At 32.7% G+C, this 18,304-nt stretch overlaps 1 protein-coding gene and 1 non-coding gene across 2 annotated transcripts in view; one reads left to right on the plus strand and one right to left on the minus strand.

Moving 5' to 3' along the window:
• PHIP (PHIP subunit of CUL4-Ring ligase complex) overlaps positions 1-18,304 on the plus strand; it is a 119,196-nt gene that overhangs the window by 87,735 nt on the left and 13,157 nt on the right. Inside the window, exons 27-35 of the mRNA XM_074333220.2 lie at positions 97-179; positions 2,715-2,826; positions 3,015-3,076; positions 5,264-5,419; positions 6,843-6,963; positions 9,603-9,728; positions 12,499-12,568; positions 13,198-13,248; positions 13,511-13,660. Coding sequence (XP_074189321.2) covers positions 97-179; positions 2,715-2,826; positions 3,015-3,076; positions 5,264-5,419; positions 6,843-6,963; positions 9,603-9,728; positions 12,499-12,568; positions 13,198-13,248; positions 13,511-13,660 — 931 coding nt within the window. The remainder of the gene's footprint in view (positions 1-96; positions 180-2,714; positions 2,827-3,014; positions 3,077-5,263; positions 5,420-6,842; positions 6,964-9,602; positions 9,729-12,498; positions 12,569-13,197; positions 13,249-13,510; positions 13,661-18,304) is intronic.
• LOC141571992 (small nucleolar RNA U13) lies at positions 5,663-5,766 on the minus strand. The gene has a single exon (XR_012497025.1). It is a non-coding gene; the product is annotated as a small nucleolar RNA U13 (small nucleolar RNA).

Below are 18,304 nucleotides of genomic sequence, written 5' to 3' on the forward strand. Positions count from 1 at the left end.
TTGTAGATTGTTTTTCAGGATTCAAATAAGTTTGCACGTCTCTTAGAGATGTTTTTAGGTATGAGACCTAATCTGTTTGTTTCTGTTTGTAATTAGATACCATGATATGCCTGATGTTATAGATTTCCTAGTCTTGAGACAACAATTTGACGACGCAAAATACAGGCGGTGGAATATAGGTGGGTAATTTTAGAAGTCATAGTGTTTGTTTTTAATCTAATAAGTGATTTTCTGTTTTTCATAATTTAGAAAAGATAATCAAATTCTCTTGCCATTTGTGGGAATATTAATAGCAAAGCACAACATTATGTCAGGTATTTTTGAATTTTTCTTTCTTTAAGAATGAAAATAGTCTTAATCTAGTCAATTCTGAAATTCTAAACATTTTACTCTTATGTTTGTTAACTGCCTAAGATTGGTTATAGCTAGCTACTTCTTTAGCTATTCTATGTGTTGACTTAAATTTTTATCCAAAAACATTAATGATTCAAAATTGAAGCAACAGAAATCTTCCAGTTCAAAATATTTAGTAATTTGGACTGGGACTAAAGCTAAACTGACTTTTTCTTTTATTATTTAACTCTATTATAAACCTTAAAAATTAATATTATGATCAGGACTCGAAGAAATTTTAAAATCTTTAAATGTTTTCAGGCATTTAAGATGCACTAATTTATGTATAGGTAGATATGTTGTATTCTAAAATTTTCAAATAGGGCTACTCCTTGTCATCTTAGAGTGAGGTGCGGTACATATATAGCATATTTGGTTTTAAAAGTACATTCATTGATACGTTAGTCCATCCCTCCTCCAGTGCCATTGGAATGCATTTGTACGATGATTTGTCTTTTCTTGTTTGGTCTCAGTAAACTTAGAAATTTACATGTGTTCTCTAAAAAGAAAAATTAGGAAAAAGCAAGTTACCAAAATTGGGTCATGGGAGTTATCAGAAAAAACTTTTGTATCATTTCTCTGGAAGCTTTGAAAGACGTGTTCCATCAAATAAAGGAGTAAACCAAGAAAGACAAAAACGTGAATGCCCCCACTGCCCCAGAAGACAGGAAGTTTTTTCAGAACAGGAAAGAGCAGAAAAATTCCAAAATGTCAGTCAACAGACGTCTCAGTATTGCATCTAACAAGCTTGGTGTGCAGTTTAAATCTTAAGAATTGTTTATTTCTGGGATTTTCCATTTAATATTTTCAGAATGCTGTTGACTGTGGTAGTTGAAACCATGGAAAACGAAACCTCAGATGATGGGGACGGGACTATACTGTATATACATCTACATAATCATTTAAAATTACATTAATAGTAATTACTTTAGCCTGTCCTCTGAAATGTTTAAGGCTTACTCTGAATAATGGGCTCTATTCCTTGCTTCATTGTTATTCTGCTGTATCATTCATTTTGATTAGGCATACATTATTCACTTTTTTCTCTTTAGCATAATATCAGTCTATGTAGGATAATTAATAGCTCTATGAAACTCATTATGTTTACTGTAAGGTGGTGCTGTCAGGAATGCTATTTATTAAATCATATAGTAGCTTCTCAGTAAGCTCAGTGTCACTAATGTGCATCTGAGGAGCAATTAAGGACTCTTAAACCTAGTAATAAATCATATTTCTCTCTTAACATTGGCTGTTAGGATGCTTGAATATAAACGTGGGCCCCAATGCATACCCACTCAAAGTCATCCTCAACAACATGCACTTGTGTTCTGTTAACTTATTCCTGGCTCCAGCATTCATTTTATTATGAAATTTCTATCATATTTTAAAATTTTAAAATCCACTTTATTTCATACATCTTCATAAACTTTTAAATACTTTCTGCTAAAAAATGAGAACATAAACAAATACTTTTCTCTTTATGGGTTTGAAAATGAAACCACATGGATAAGTTATTTGCACTCAAGTCTTTCAGACCCTAATCTGCACTCACCAGGAGAAAAGTCACTAAGTACTACGAAAGCCAAGGAAAGGGAAAAACGAAGAGTGGTTTACGGTTTTCATATGACACAGAGGGAAGCTGAGAAGATAACTTATTAGGGTCTTTGGGGAAAGCACTTTCAGTGATATGACAATAGCTAAATGCAGTTGGGTAAGGAAGGAAAGGGACGTGAGGATTAGTTGTTTTTGTGTCTTTTTTGTTTTTATAGAAAAGGAAAAGTGAATATATTTATAAGTTATAATATATATATATGAGTTATAACTTAAGGATGATTGAGATAAAGGAAGACAGTTTGGCTTTTTGTTCGATTTTTGTTGATTTTAGGGTAGAGTCTTGATTGTTGGTTAGAGGAATTTGCCTACAGAAAGTAAGCAATTAATGATAGAGTATAAATATTTGTTGAGCAGAAATTAAACCATACATTTATTTGAATGAAAGTTTGGGAATAGTCCTACTGATGAATTTAGAATGCTAGATTGGTAAAAATGTTAAGGTAAGAGTGAATTTCTCCTTACCCTAATAAAATGTAAGAAATGGTACTGGAAACTGGTAAGGCACACTTTAGGTGTGCTTATTAAATAACTTTTTTCTCAGTATTGTTGGTTTATTTACTTATTTTGAAGTATGTAGGCCATGTTTTATGTATGTCACTTCTGAAAACATAGAGACAGTTTAAGCTTAAAGGTATGCTTGGAGAAAAGGGAGCAACAGCAGCAGCAGTACATTTCAGAGTAATGAGATGGCTTTTATTCTTGTCCAGGTGACCGTTTCAGATCAGTCATAGATGATGCCTGGTGGTTTGGAACAATTGAAAGCCAGGAACCTCTTCAACCTGAGTACCCTGATAGTTTGTTTCAGTGCTATAATGTTTGGTAAGGAAGTATTTGTTGTATTTTAGCTCAGCCTGACTTGCTTTGAATGTTTCCCCATCTAGATCAATAAAATGATAAAGATACTTCTTTTAAACAACTGAAGCAATTATTTTTATAATGTGATTTTATAAAAATTGCAATATAATATATTTAGATTTTTTTAATACAATAATCTTTCTTCCTTTTAGCTGGGACAATGGTGATACAGAAAAGATGAGTCCTTGGGATATGGAGCTTATACCTAATAATGGTAAGTGTATGTTAGGCTTTTGATGTCTGTATTATGGAATTAATTTCACAAAGAAATCTGGTTTGATAACTTGCTATTGCATAGGGTTGTTATGAAGATCAAATAGAAAATATTCATTTATCAAATATTGATTGCACATCTATTGATCTGGATATAGAGGCATAGCAGTGAACAAGATAGACATAATCCTTGTGCAGTGGAATTTACAGTTTAACAGGGAAGATTCAAATTAATTACAGCAAAATATGAAAATGTTTTGTTAATTATTATTCACTCCTAGAAGGTAAGCACTTGAGAACAAAGATATTTTTGTAACTCCAGCAGAATACTTAGTGTACGACATAATATTGAGAGTTTAGGCTTTTGATTGAGACATAGATTCATATCCTAGCTCTGCCATCTTCTATTTATGTAATCTTTGCTAGTTCCTTAAAGTCTCAAAACGAGGTTGTTAGGATTCAGCTTTGAATTTTTGTAAACTAATAACTTACAGGGTTTATGGGAGGATTAAATGACAGCACATGTGCAAAGTATTTATTATAGAGCCCGATGCATGTAAGGGCGCCATGAGTAGGCCATTATAATTAATAATAATGTAATAACTGTCATCTTGCGTGTCGCCTGACACATTGCCTTAGGATTTGGGAGTTAGCCTTAGGCAGTGATGACATCTTCCTGGGACTGAGAAAAGGACAGTATGGGTAAATCCTAGAGATTGTATTTTTTTTGTAACTCACTGCCTATCTTTGTTTCAGTTTAAAAACACATATAAATGCACATCATTATATATGCATGAATAGGTTTGAAAGGATATACTAGATTATTAATAAGTATTATTTATAAAGGGTGGGAATGTGAGGACTTTACAAATTTTCTTTTACATTATTCTGTATGGTTCAGTGTTTTTTAAAAAATAATATATTTTGCTCTCAGATAACAGTAAATACTTTTTTAAAAATCTGACTTGTAATATAGTAATATAGTAGAAAAAATCATTTATAAATGGAGTTGTTCACTAATTATTGTATTCTAAAAAGTCAGAGAAAAATTAATTTGGAAAAAGTAAACGCAGTATGGTAAACCTTAGTGGTGAGGAAATGGATATGCTGATATTGTCCAAAACTAGTTATTACTAGAAATTGGCCACTTAAAAAATTTACTATCAGAAATGTATCTTCATCTCACTGCTGAATTTTAGAGCCATTTGAAACTTTGAAATGTCTTAACCAAATTGTAGCCGTGTTATATGGCTTATATTCTGGTGTTATTTCTTTTCCTTTGTGAAAGTTTGAGTTAGAAGTCACATTGCACTATTGTGGATAAGAGAGAAATGAAGCTAATTGGTGTTGTAATGCCTGGGGTATTTCTTGAAATGAATTGGTGGCATTTATATGCTATTTGTTTCCTACTTAAATATATCTGTGTGGAGGGGGTGATTTTTGTTGTTTTTGATCTCTGTGTATATCTATATCTATCTATGTCTATATCTCTATAGAATTTAATAACATTTTGTGAGTAGGTAGAATTTTTGTACATGGATAATAGCATGTTTCTCTTATGAAGTCTAGTTCAAAGAAAAAATTACTTGGCAGATTTGTAGATTTTATGTCATCACCACTCCCTAATGATTCTCTTAAAGATTCAGTTAGAGTCTGTTAAAGATTCAAGCATACAGAAAATATACCTTCATTTAAGAGCAGCAAGCATAAAAATTATCTGTCAGTATTCGTAATTCTCTTTGTTCCTACATTAAAAAAAAATTAAGGCTTTGATTGAAGTATTCTTGAAAAATACCACTTTAGTTTAGTTTTATCTTGTATATGTTTTATCAGGGTAAATATAGAGATTATACTGTGAAATGATTCAGAAAAACTTTTAAATTTGCATCATTTTATGGAAATATTTTCTTTTTCACCTGTAAATGATAATAAAACAAGTTGTGAGGTATGAATTTGGAGATGTAATTATGTGCTCATCTAGAGAATTATAAATGTTTTAAAAAATAATTTAAGTTTTATTGACCCTTGAAGCATACTTTTCTTTAATGAAAATAAAGAATATACTTAGCAAATCTTTACAAAATTATACCTGTTTTATGACAGTATCAACTCTACTTTCTAAAGATAACCTATTTATTAGGAAATTACCACATATTTTCAATAAATCTGCATTTCTTTTTTCTTTCAGCTGTATTTCCTGAAGAATTAGGTACCAGTGTTCCTTTAACTGATGTTGAATGCAGATCATTGATCTATAAACCTCTTGATGGAGAATGGGGTTCCAATCCCAGGGATGAAGAATGTGAAAGAATTGTTGCTGGAATAAACCAGTTGATGACACTAGGTAAATAATAATAGTAACACATCAATATAGAAAAAGTTGGCAGAAAGCAAAGGAAAGGAAAAATACTATAATTCAAACAAAATATTTTTTCATAATATCGTTAAGTTAGTGGTTTTCAAACAGTTTTAAATGAAATTTTTTCAATGAGATCTTATATGGGACTCAGATATCTAAAACAGTTACAAATGGAATTACTCTAGCTGAATTTTATTTTTATTATGTATGTATGTATGCATGTATGTATGTCAGACGGGTAATGTGCCGAAGTCATAACAAGGTTTGAGGGAGGCACATCTCACACAAGAGCGTGAACACCCAGTCATCACACTTATGAACTACAAAAGGATCACTGTCTAGCTGAATTTTAGAGTAAGGGCCCCAGAAATGCCAGGGGTACTTCTGAAACAATCTGGATCCTCCAAAACCCAATTTGAAAACCTTGACCTAATCAAGTTGACATGTGACTTGGGAGAGAGGAGCTGAAAGCTGAATTATGATCATATGGATGCCTGTACCAGTTTTCCCCTTAAAATGTACATATACACAAGAGAATATTTGTAAGGGGAGGGGAGACGGGTCTATGAATTTCTTTGCTTCATTGAAAGAAAAAGAATGATCACAAATTATCCGAAGTAACTCTAAACTAGTATGGTGCTCTGTAGCAACCTACTCTGTCAATAATGAATCAGCAAGAAGTTAACATGAAGAAGAGCAAAGGACACTGGAGACACACTGGTGATATTTTCATCTGAAGTCTTTTATAAAATGGCAGCACTTCATAAAAATTGTCTCATAAATACTATCTTAAATGATTTTAGTAATATTTTAGGATATAAAGTCATACTGTATGTGAATGAGTAAAAAAATGGGGAGTGATCTTAACTAGGTTCTACATTTTTACCAGTTTTCTGTGTGCCATTGTGTTAGTGACATTGAATCAGAGACTCTGGATCTGTTTCCTACTTCTGCTTGCCTGATATTTCACAGAATTATATTGTATAGATGAGATAAGGTGATAAGTTTTGAGAAAGTCAAAGATTACAACATTTGAATGCAATGTATTATAGTGTTACTATAGGATTAATATCAAAAACATAGATTCAGAAATGGCCAGGTTTTGAGTATAGAAGTGTATGTATTACAGAAGTGTATAGAAGCTCTTAATAGGTCACATTTATATATTATTTGTCATCTCTTCTAAGGAATAACAAATAACCCTAGAAATTTTCAGTGTAAATGTAGACATAATAAAAAATGAGACTCTTACTAGGTTAGCTAAACTGTATTTTCCATAAAAAGACAGTGGCAGATTAATGGTTATGTGCATCAGAACTTAAGTCTTAATTCAAGCAGAATTGTCTATTAACTATTTTAAGCAATACAGAACTAAATTTGTAACCTTATTTGTTTTTTTTTATTTTAGATATCGCTTCAGCATTTGTAGCCCCCGTGGATCTGCAAGCCTATCCCATGTATTGCACTGTAGTGGCATATCCAACAGATTTAAGTACAATTAAACAAAGACTGGAAAACAGGTTTTACAGGTTAGAACCATTTGCTATACCTACTACGAAATGAAATCTAAATGATCCTTTTGCTCGTTTATTGTTTTTCGATAGCAGTGTTTCTCAGACTTTAATGTGCATAAAAATTACCTAGGAATTTTGTTAAAATGCAGAATTTGATTCCATAGGTTTAGGGTAGGACCTGAGATTCAGCATTTTTAACAAGTTCCCAGGGATGCTGCTAGTCTATAGACCACATTTGGAATATGATTCCTAGATACAGTTTTTCCTAACTGCTAATATGAGTTGATGCTCGTAGTGTTTATACTGTATTTTATAAAGCAAGCCACAGTATTTCATTTTCTCCTAGATGTCACATTGAAATATTTGTTTGTTAATGGATTTTTCATAGAACAATATAAAAAATGTTTTTTCTTATTTTGCTTCTGTTCCGCTTATAAATACAAAACATGAAATTAAGAAAATTCAAGGTATTTTTCATAGGTATAGGTTAACTTGAAATACAACTAGAGCTTTTTTTTTTTAAGACATAATTTCAATTAATTTGCATCTTCTTCTAGTTAACAATTTTCAATAAATATTGAGTTCTAATCTCGGACAGGCTTTGTAGGTTTATTACCTAAAATATCTTGTCAAAAAGTGAGTTTAAATCTCTAGTTTTCACATAATTAATCATACTTGCAGTTTTCATTTTTTCTTAACAGGCCAACAAAATTTTAATTCAAATAATACTGCATTAAAACTTTGTGACTAGCTTTATATTACCAGTTCTTTACATTTTTATTTATTTAACTTAGCAAAGTTTTTATTCCTATTTTGTATTCGTGTTTTTCTGCTTAAAATCAGTGCTTTCGGTTCCTTTTATTACTTAAAATATAATTCTAATTTGGTACTTCATGTACCTGACACTGAAAACACCATTTGTTATTCCTTACTGATCAAAGCAGGGTTTCTCACAAAAAGTATTACTGACATTTGGGGCTGTCCTCTATCCTTTTGGTGCCAATAGCAGCCCCTGGACCAAATGTCTCCTGTGGAGCAGAATGACCCCTGATTGAGAAACCCTGGAATAAAGAAAACTAAGATGCTAGCCTGAAGGATCTGAAGAATTTTCTGATCTTGTTAGGTGTTTTTGCTTTTGCATCATTGATATTTGTCAAAAGCATAGAGGAGGAAATCCCCTATGATAATGTGCCTCCCAGCCATCTTACTCGAAGCACACTTCTTCAAATCTGTTTCAACTCTACATGTCAGAAAAGAGAAAATGGAGTAGAAATTCTTACCCTTCTTTTCCCCTAGGCCCCTAAATTGGTAAACCTTAGGAGTTACACCTAGTGCTTCAGCGATGGAACAAGACGTAGGAGGATAACAGGGAGAGAAAGAATTGTTTTTATGCACTGGATTTTGGATTTCAGCTAGAAAGATAAACTTACGGCATCTCCCAGTATTGTAAATTACTTTTTCATAGAAATACTCCTCGATGTGATCATTGCTAAGGTTTACATTTCAAGTACATTATAGCTTAAATAGGATTTTTGGCATTAGCCTAGTTTAGTAACCAATTTAGGAAAAAAATATTTTGGGACACAATCCTTACATAAATTAGAAACTGTCTGTTTTTCAACCTGATAATATAGTTACAGACCTGAGTTTTCTTATTTAATACAATGATGCCTTCAGGTGCGATTTTACTGTTTCAAGCTTTTTGCTTCTCCTTTACTCATTGGCTTCAGACTTACTGCAGTCTGTGGTTTTCCTCTTCAATACTTCTAATTCAGTTATTAAACTACCTACTACTATCAGTTTGCTCTGCTGGTATCGATCTAATGCTTTATTTTAGAGTTTTCTATAGGGTATCCTGAAGATGCCTGTGGTTTTATTATTAGAATGAGCCTTGTGAAAGTTATTTAGAATGCGCTGAAGCGTTTCTGTATCCACAATTATATATTTTTAAAATTCCATATAATTGTATTTTTGTTCACACATCAGTAAGATTTTTCTGAGTGTTTTCTTCTTTATTTTAAGTAGGGCCGCATGTTATTGAATGATATTCTAGAAATTGTCTTTGGATTTTTCTTTATTTTCAGAAATAAAGTAATAAAACACCAACATTTATTTTAGTATTGTCAATTCAGTGTTTTAAAATATAACTTTCATTTACTTAGGTTTCCTGTTAAACTAATGTGGTTACTGTGTTTTCATATTTTTGGATCTCATAAGCAGGCTATCAGTTAGCTTTTCATTTTTACATGTCATTTGTTTACCAGTAATGTGATTAGGTGAAAATTATTTCCTTTTTTATATAAAAGTCAGATATACTTAAAAAAAATGATACCATACATGACAGGAACATGTAAAGCAAAAACTGAAAACTCCTCCATTTCTCTTCTGCTACTGTTGCAGTCTCTCTCCCTAAAAGAAGGAATGTTAATGGTTTAGTGTGTCTAAGCCAGACGTTTTCTATGCAACTACATAGTGAATGTTGCTACTCTTTTTTCCCCTAACGAAATTATAATTTTTTGAAAATAATTTTTTAAGGTGTGAGTTTTGTATTTGATTTAAGAGTGCAATTTGAAAAGTCACAATTTCTTGGTTTTAAATTGCATACATTTGTTTCGAAATATAATGAGGTTAAGACTTCTGTGTTTTGTTTAAAGGCGGGTTTCTTCCCTAATGTGGGAAGTTCGGTATATAGAGCACAACACACGAACATTTAATGAGCCTGGAAGCCCTATTGTGAAATCTGCTAAATTTGTGACTGATCTTCTTCTACATTTTATAAAGTGAGTTATTTTTCCACACTTAATTATAATTATTGTAATAATGGCAGTATTGTAAAGTGTCAAAACGTAAAATATTTTTATATACATAATATCACATACTGTGCCCATATACATAGCTCCACTTAAAATAGGAAGCATGTAATGTCTGTATCTAAAGAAGTAATATTTAGTTTATTGGCTAATATTAATTATGAAATCATAAAAGTTGTGTGCTGCAGTTAGCATAAAAAACGTGGGTCCTTCTCTAAATCCAACTGTTGGATAATATAGTAATAATAATAGTTATTATTAAACATTTATTGAACATGTAATGTTTTACCTAAAATAGTTCTTCCAAGCCAAATAATAATCTTACATGTGGAAGAGATAATTACCTGGAGTTTACAGTTAAGGAAACTGAGTCTTTTCAAGGATAACTTGTTTAATTTTCACACTAAATGAGTTTCTGCCATCTGATTTGAGAACCTTTCATCTTAACATTATATTACCCCTGTCAGGTTTATGAACAGTATTTAAGTAATCCAGCAGAAAACTAAATTTAACTTTCAAGATGATTCTTCTTTAAAGTCAAGTTTACGTCCTCATTCATTGATCCCCTACCAAGAGTGGTAACTACAGTTTTTTTAAGGCAACCACACTTTTATTTTGTCTCACAGATTTTATGTAACCATAGAATGAACTGAGCCTTTGAAATTGAAGCCAAAGAAATGAATCATAGGTTTTGTATAAGATGATGCTGTGAGTTTATAGTAACATTATTTATATTGGATAATTATTTCTGGTTAGGAGGAGACAGTGTATTTTATAACTTAAATATTCAGCTGTTACCTGCTTTTATGTTTAAATGAAGGGATTACTGAGGTTTTAAAAAAAAATCTCCAGCTTTGTTCTCTTTATTCAGCATTATGATAGGTTCCCTATTCCTGGTATTTGTTGTTGGGTGTTTTTTGTTTGTTTGTTTTTTGCTAAGGAATGTAGGTAATTTCAATATAAGACAACACTAAAGAAAATTAATAAAATAAACTTTATGCCCTTCCTCTATCTTATTCTCTAAAGAAATCTATTACCTTCCAAGTCGTTTAGGGGCTGCTATTGCAGCGTTCTTGCTTCTTTTCAGTAAAATTGAGAATCAAGAATTAGCTATCCTTGGAGGACTATATAACTTGGTTACAATAGCATATAATATTTTAACTATCAAGTTTTTAATCTGTAGTTTCATAAGTGTTATATATGTATGTACATTTATTTTTCCAAAGAGATATGAATCAATAGACTCAAATGATACCATTAATTTAGATAAAATAATTTTTATATTTGGAATAGTCTATGAAATTGTATTTCTTTCAAATAGTTACTGTGAAATGCCTTATATAAAAAATATTAATACAATATTTAAAGCATTTGTATTGCATATATCTAAAAATAAATCCCTGGCATTTTTTATATGTATGTAATTTGTTAAAACCATTTTTAGCTGAAAGTAATTTTCAAAATGTTGGTTATGTCTTGAAATTTTGATTATCGTACTTTTTAATTGAATTATTTGGCTAAATTTCAAGCAATAGATACATACAAAGTGAAGTAATAGATATTTGGAGATAGAAATCTTTACTTGTCCTCTTAATAAAATTTCATAGATAGATAAATCTGTAAATAACTGTAAGGAAAAAGTAACAGGAGACTGTATGAAAGTTTAGATGAGAGACAGAATCACTTCTAGCTATGAAGGTGGGGTTTTAGATACAGGGGGAAAGTATGTTAGGATGTTATGGTCAAGGTAGATATTGATAGATCCAGGAGAAGTTAGATGAAAGGAAAGCCATTCTGCGGATAAGAGTGGCATGAGATCAGAAATTAAAGAGTTGTTAAGGAAATTTAGTAATTTAAATTGGGTGAAGTAGAGAGTCCATTAGCAGCAATAATGGGGATACAGTGCTGTAAACTCAAGTTTGGTCCAGATCATGGAGGGCCTTGAATACCAATCTGACAAACTAGACTTAAAATATGAGTACTGGAAGCAATGGGGCTATTGAAAATATTTTAACATGAAAATAATGTGATGTATAATCTGCCTTAAAATACTAATTTGACTGAAGTATCTAATAATGATTGATAGGGAAGAGACATAACGAATATATAGCAGGCTGACTGCTACAGCTGACCAAGTAGAGGTGATGAGGGATTAATTTATGGAAGTAAAAAAGGCAAATGTCAAGAGATTTTGAGGGTATACTCATAGAACTTGGTCGATGATTGGGTTTATTAAGGAGACAAGGGAAGGAATAATGAAAAACCATGTGTTACTGTGAAAATGGTAATGCTGTTAAAAAAAAATAGAAAAAGGAGGAAGAGTGTCTGGGGAGTGACAATTAGGTTTAGACATGGGGGAATTTTAAATGGTAGGAATCTCAAAAGACACCAAATTATAGGAATTTAGAATTCATTTACACAGATAAACTGCAAATATAGTATATGGTTATTAGGGAAAAAGGAGTAGTGTCAAGAGAAGATGACTAAAGACTAAACTTTAGGGAATGACTACTTTTAAGAATGAAAGGAAGAAGGAATTAGAAGACAGGAGGTACGTTAGCTTTCCCTTGTAAACTGAGGAATGAAAGAAGGCATCCCAGGCACAGCAGTGACCTGAGCAAAACTTAGAGGTGAGAATTGGGTTTAAGTTCTTTCTGAAAATCTTATTTTAGTAACAGGTTTAAAGGGAAAAAAAAACCTTGACTCTAATCTTGTATACTAACATTTCCTTGTTATTTAGGGATCAGACTTGCTATAACATAATTCCACTCTACAATTCAATGAAGAAGAAAGTTTTGTCTGATTCCGAGGTATTTAATATTTCATCATGATTATTACATTGGTCTTGTTCTGTATATAAAAAGAAACATCTATAGTAGTTTTCAGATAAATGTTATGACAATTTTGTCTAAATGCTACAGTTAACATAAAAATGGTTCCTGATTTTCTTGTTTTTAAAAAGAAATTTTTTTAAATGGTGGGGGGGGAGATTTTTTAATGATTCATTATAGTGTTCCAGCAAGTACATTCTAGGTTTTCTAAAGTGTAAAGGATATAAAGTGCTAAAGAGTATGGTTGACCTTTAAACAGCATGGGGGTTAGGGGAGCTGACTCCCCGAGCAATCGAAATCTCTGTATAACTTGACTCCCTGAAAACTTAACTACTAACAGCCTACTGATCACCAGAAGCTTTGCCAATAATATAAAGTTTATTAACAGATATTTTGTATGTTGTATGTGTTATATATTTTCTTATAAGAGAGAAAAGAAAATGTTACGAAGATCATAAGAGAAAATACATGTACAGTTCTATATGAATTTACTGAAAAAAATCCATGTATACGTGGACCTGTGTAGTTTAAAACTGTATTTTTCAAAGATCAACTGTAATAATGAAATCTAGAATGTTTAATGAATCTGATAAATTCTTGCTTCAAAGGAAGAAGAGAAAGATGCCGATGTACCAGGAACTTCTACTCGAAAAAGGAAGGTAATATAGTTTTTTGTTTTAGCAGAAGTACTTTATATGAGTTAAAATGTATTGCGAGTGTTTTTTCACTATTAGTATTTTTAAAGACCTATTAAATATTATTTCCAAATCGATTTCCATCACAAAATACATGTTTTTCAGAACTAGGTGAATGATACTTTCTATTATTTGCATTATTATATATTACTTAATTAAGCATGCATTAAAATTTATTTGTATAAAGTGTTATTTTTATTAATACATTTGAACATTTTTATTTTAGGACCATCAGCCTAGAAGAAGATTACGTAACAGAGCTCAGTCTTATGATATTCAGGCATGGAAGAAACAATGTCAAGAATTGTTAAATCTCATATTTCAATGCGAAGATTCTGAGCCTTTCCGCCAGCCGGTAGATCTCCTTGAATATCCAGTAAATATTTTTGAAAATATTTTCTTTACCTGTCAGTTTGCTATATATCTTGTTCATGACAGTTTGCTACTTAAATTGTTATTTTTTATGGTTACAGTATGTTTTTCCATTATTGCATATATGTTCTCATTATCCATTTGGTTATATAGAGCATCTAAGTTAAATAGTGTAGTAAAACAGAAATAACCCTGAAGTAAGACTCCAAAGAATTGAGTTATGATCCCAGCTATGCCTTTTAGCAGTTATGCAGTTTTGAGCAAGTCATTTAGCTTTCTCATCTGAAAATTTCTTTTTTACTATTTTTTTCCCCACACGAATTCTGTCAATTTATTATGGCAGTTGTTTAGGAAACAATAATAATAATACCTCAATAATACCTCCTTAACCTTCCTTATAGGGTTATCGAGATGGAATGAGCATACATTAAAACAGTTTTAAACTGAAGCACTATATACAAATGTAAGGTGGCATTATATATGTGTGTGTGTAATATATATATATATATATATATATATATATGGTCAATTTATGATCTTTATGGATTTCATGGTAAAAAGGTTGAGTAAACATGATCCAAGTATTTACTTTTGCATGTAGTCTTAGCAATTTAAATTGAGTTTTTGATTTCTTTATTCAGTTATTAAAGGTTACACAGTTCAGATAACATTCATGGTTTCAAATTAAAATAAAAAGGAAATATTTTACAAGAGATCATGACTTGATGTGCTATCACTTGACTTCATTATCTGTTTATGTATGTGTTATATATAACTTGAGATGATGAGACTAGAGAAATTTCATTAATAGATAAATATCATACATACCTTTTCTTGTCATTTAAAATCAAGAAACATGGAATCTTAAATGTAGAAGATAAATCTTTAATTCCAGCAATATGATAAACCTATGCTCCAAAATCTTTAGAAGAACTAATGCTTCAGTGCTCTGGTTTTCAGTTCTCTTTGTTTCTGGAAACTGTGGATTTCCCTTTGTTTCTTGCCAGCCCAACTTTGTATTTTAGAAAATAAGTTATAATTTACCAAGCACTTGCAGGTGTTTGTATTCTGGACTTTTCCCCAGAAAAGAAGAGGTACAAATAAGCTTCAATGTCTAGATTCTAGATGCACAAGTTATTAACACTGTGCAGAGACAGGTGAAGCCATATGAGCCATGGTGAGGAAGGAAATTGGAACCGAGACTCCACTGGGACTGTTGTTGAAAGACTGCCCTCAGTGAAAAGAATCGAATCACTCCTTCCACAAGGAAGAATGTCTCTCTCTCTGGTGTTCAGTGTCAGAGATAAATCTCCCTAAGCTTGCAATGTGCATAGACTTAAGAGTCCAAATTTACATTCCCTTGTGGTATAGACATTCATCGGGGGAGGGGGAGACCCAATCTCTACTAAAGATGAAAACTAATGATAAAAAGAAGTTGTAAACTATATATATTATACAACAGAAACAGCAAATGGAAATATTAGTACCCTCTCCCCCAAAACTTGAGATGATAGATTATTCTGAAATACTATACTTCCAATCGAATCTAAAACACTACTCATTGTAAGGTAACTTATTTTATGTACCACCAAACAAAGAAAAAATGCTGCCAATTAAACTTTGATTTGTCATTTTGGTTTAAGAGATAAATGAAGGGATAAGAAGCATAGGAAAAAAGACCTAAAGACAAAAGAAAAATGTTAAAGCGACCATACAGGAAATATGGAAGAGACTCGAAACTGTGATCCAACCTACTCATACTGATGCTTAGATTAAGCAGCTCTCCAAAATATGTAACTATTTATTGACAAAATGAGAACAAGAGCCCGTATCTTCTGTATCTAGTGCACTAGAGCTATATGTAATATTCTTAGAGAATAGGTAATATGTAAGAATGCAGTCTGTCTTAAGTATTGGAAATAATGAGAACATTATTTAGAACCTCTCCTTCCAGCTAAAGGTTTTAGCAAACAGAAGATACCAGAAGCAAGAAAATATTTTAATTTAATACCTACTCTGTTGTGGTACTCATTGATGGAGGTGTGAAGACTTATGGCTACTTACTGTTTTTTATTACTGTCACAGAGCAGAAGAGGAAAATGGATAATTTGCTTTTTATACTTCAGAATTAACTATCAGCCTTCCTACTAGAATATTTAAGACAGATCATGCTCTTCATACTTCAGCTTTTGTATGAAAACATTAGTTTACATTTTGAGTTTAATCAAATATTCAAAGCAAGATTTTAAAAATTAAACTTTTTGATGGAAATTAATATGCTAAATATTCTCCACTTATTTATTCTACAGAGGTGTATTGAGTGGCTACCATATACTCTACTGAGTGATAGAATCCCAAGATATGAACCAAGAAAAATGAAGTGTTCTACATAAATTTGACATTTATCCAAAGTTTTGCACATTTAAAAAAAATTTTTATTTTTTTAATATAGCAGGGGTCAAGACAGTGGTTTATTTATTTATTTATTTTTAAAGATTTTATTGGGGAAGGGGACCAGGACTTTATTGGGGAACAGTGTGTACTTCCAGGACTTTTTTTTCCAAGTCAAGTTGTTGGCCTTTCAATCTTAGTTGTGGAGGGTGCCGTTCAACTTCAAGTTGTTGTCCTTTCAGTCTTAGTTGTGGCGCAGCCCTTAGGAGGGCGCAGCTCAGCTCCAGGTCCAGTTGCCATTGCTAGTTGCGGGGGACGCAGCCCACCATCCCTTGCAGGAGTCAAACCGGCAACCTTGTGGTTGAGAGGACGCGCTCCAACCAACTGAGCCATCCGGGAGCTGAGCTGCTCAGCTCAAGGTGCCATGTTCAATCTTAGTTGAAGGGGGCGCAGCCCACCATCCCTTGCAGGACTCGAAGAATCAAACTGGCAATCTTGTGGTTGAGAGCCCACTGGCCCATGTGGGAATCGAACTGGCAGCCTTTGGAGTTAGGAGCACGGAGCTCCAACCCCCTGAGCTACCGGGCTGGCCCACATTGAAACATTTTTATATCACTTTCTCAAAATTTATAGTTTGTAAATCTAATATGTCATAATATTTAATAGCCAAGTAATTATAGATTTTGTCAAAGTAGTTTGATACCCTTAAGAGGATAGAGAGTTTTGACACTGTTCAGATGCTGTTACCATTGCATAAAGGAGTTTTGTAACTACTCTCCCACCCTCTCTCCAGTTGTCTTAAGAAGCAGAGAGGTTCTGTTTTCGGAATATCTCTTTTGGAATCACAATCTTCCACTAATGATGAATTTAATTTCTGTAAATGGCTAAGTTATTTAGACCAGGTTTGGTGCATAAGGTAGACTGTTGTACACTGTTTTTACCGAAATTAAAATTACTAAATTTTATTGTGTGACTTTATAAAGTGGTTCTAAAGTCACTTATAGGTGAGACATTTTTAAATATTTTGGTCAAAGGCAGTTTAATTGGACTTCTGAGAAGAAGGAGAAGATATGCTTTCCCCTGTTCTTCCCACTAAGTAGAACTGAAAAACTGTGGATGTTATGTGTAAAAAAGTCAAGATGATTCTGGAATGTAGAAAGAAGACAGACGGGGTAGGTCCTCAGGAACTGAGGAATAACAGTAGTGAATTTCCTGCATACGTTTTTGCCTTATATATTCCAACTCTGGATACTGAAGAAACTTAACAACCTAGAAATGCCAATGTGCACTGACCAGAAAAGCCCACTCTCTCCAGCCAACAGACCAGGAAAGGTGCAGCGTAGCAACACAACAAACATGAGACAGTAACTGCTCTACTCCAGCTAAATAACATAGTAAAAATTGTGGCCTTACCCCTTCCCTATCAGGAAAGGCCAGTGAGAGCCACCTCCACACTTCCCAAATACCAGCCTAGATTGTCTACCCACATCGGGCAGTGATGAGGTACCCCTACCCTACCTCACTGGGTGGTATTAGCAGAGGCCTAGTGGGTAGTCAGGACTTTTCACCATTGGTCAGTGATAACAAGGCCACCGCCAATAGTGTCAGTGAAGGCCATGCAGAACAGAGGCACTACCCCGTCCCACCCTAGCTGGCATCAGTAGAAGCCTAGTAAGGAGCTAGAACTCCTATACCTTCCCAGCAGTTTAAGGAGGTACTCCTCTATCCTTGGGTGTCAGTGGAGGCCAGGTAAAACCTAGACTCTACTCCTACCTGGCAGTAATAAAGCAGTGCCCCCTCTTAGCTCAAAGAGTGGGGTTGGAGTAGGTCTACTAAAACATAAGATTTAAAAGAGATCCATTCTTAGACCCACAATTTCCAGGTTTCAATCAAAAATCACTTGTCATACCAAGAAAATCGCAAGAAGAATTAGAAGAACCAAATGGAAATAGAACCAAAATATAATAACAAACAAAATTCACTAAAGATAGCAGAGGAAATAATCAGTGAACATGATGATAAAGGCAGGGGAGGTTTCTGTACTTAACTTGAACCGGTAAAATGTTGACACCGTTATATTTTGATAATTATGTATATATTATAAAATACCTCAATGGCCACTTAAACAACTATGCAGAGTTAATGTTTACAGCCATAAACATAGATAAACCAAATGAAATTTTAAAATCTGTTCAAGTGACCCACAAGGAGATTGGAAAACAGGAAAAAGCAACAGAACAGAAAACAATAAAATGAC

Source organism: Rhinolophus sinicus, chromosome 2 (assembly GCF_057876585.1).
Source record: "Rhinolophus sinicus isolate RSI-liver-muscle chromosome 2, RSI-T2T, whole genome shotgun sequence".
Taxonomy (NCBI): Eukaryota; Metazoa; Chordata; class Mammalia; order Chiroptera; family Rhinolophidae; genus Rhinolophus; species Rhinolophus sinicus.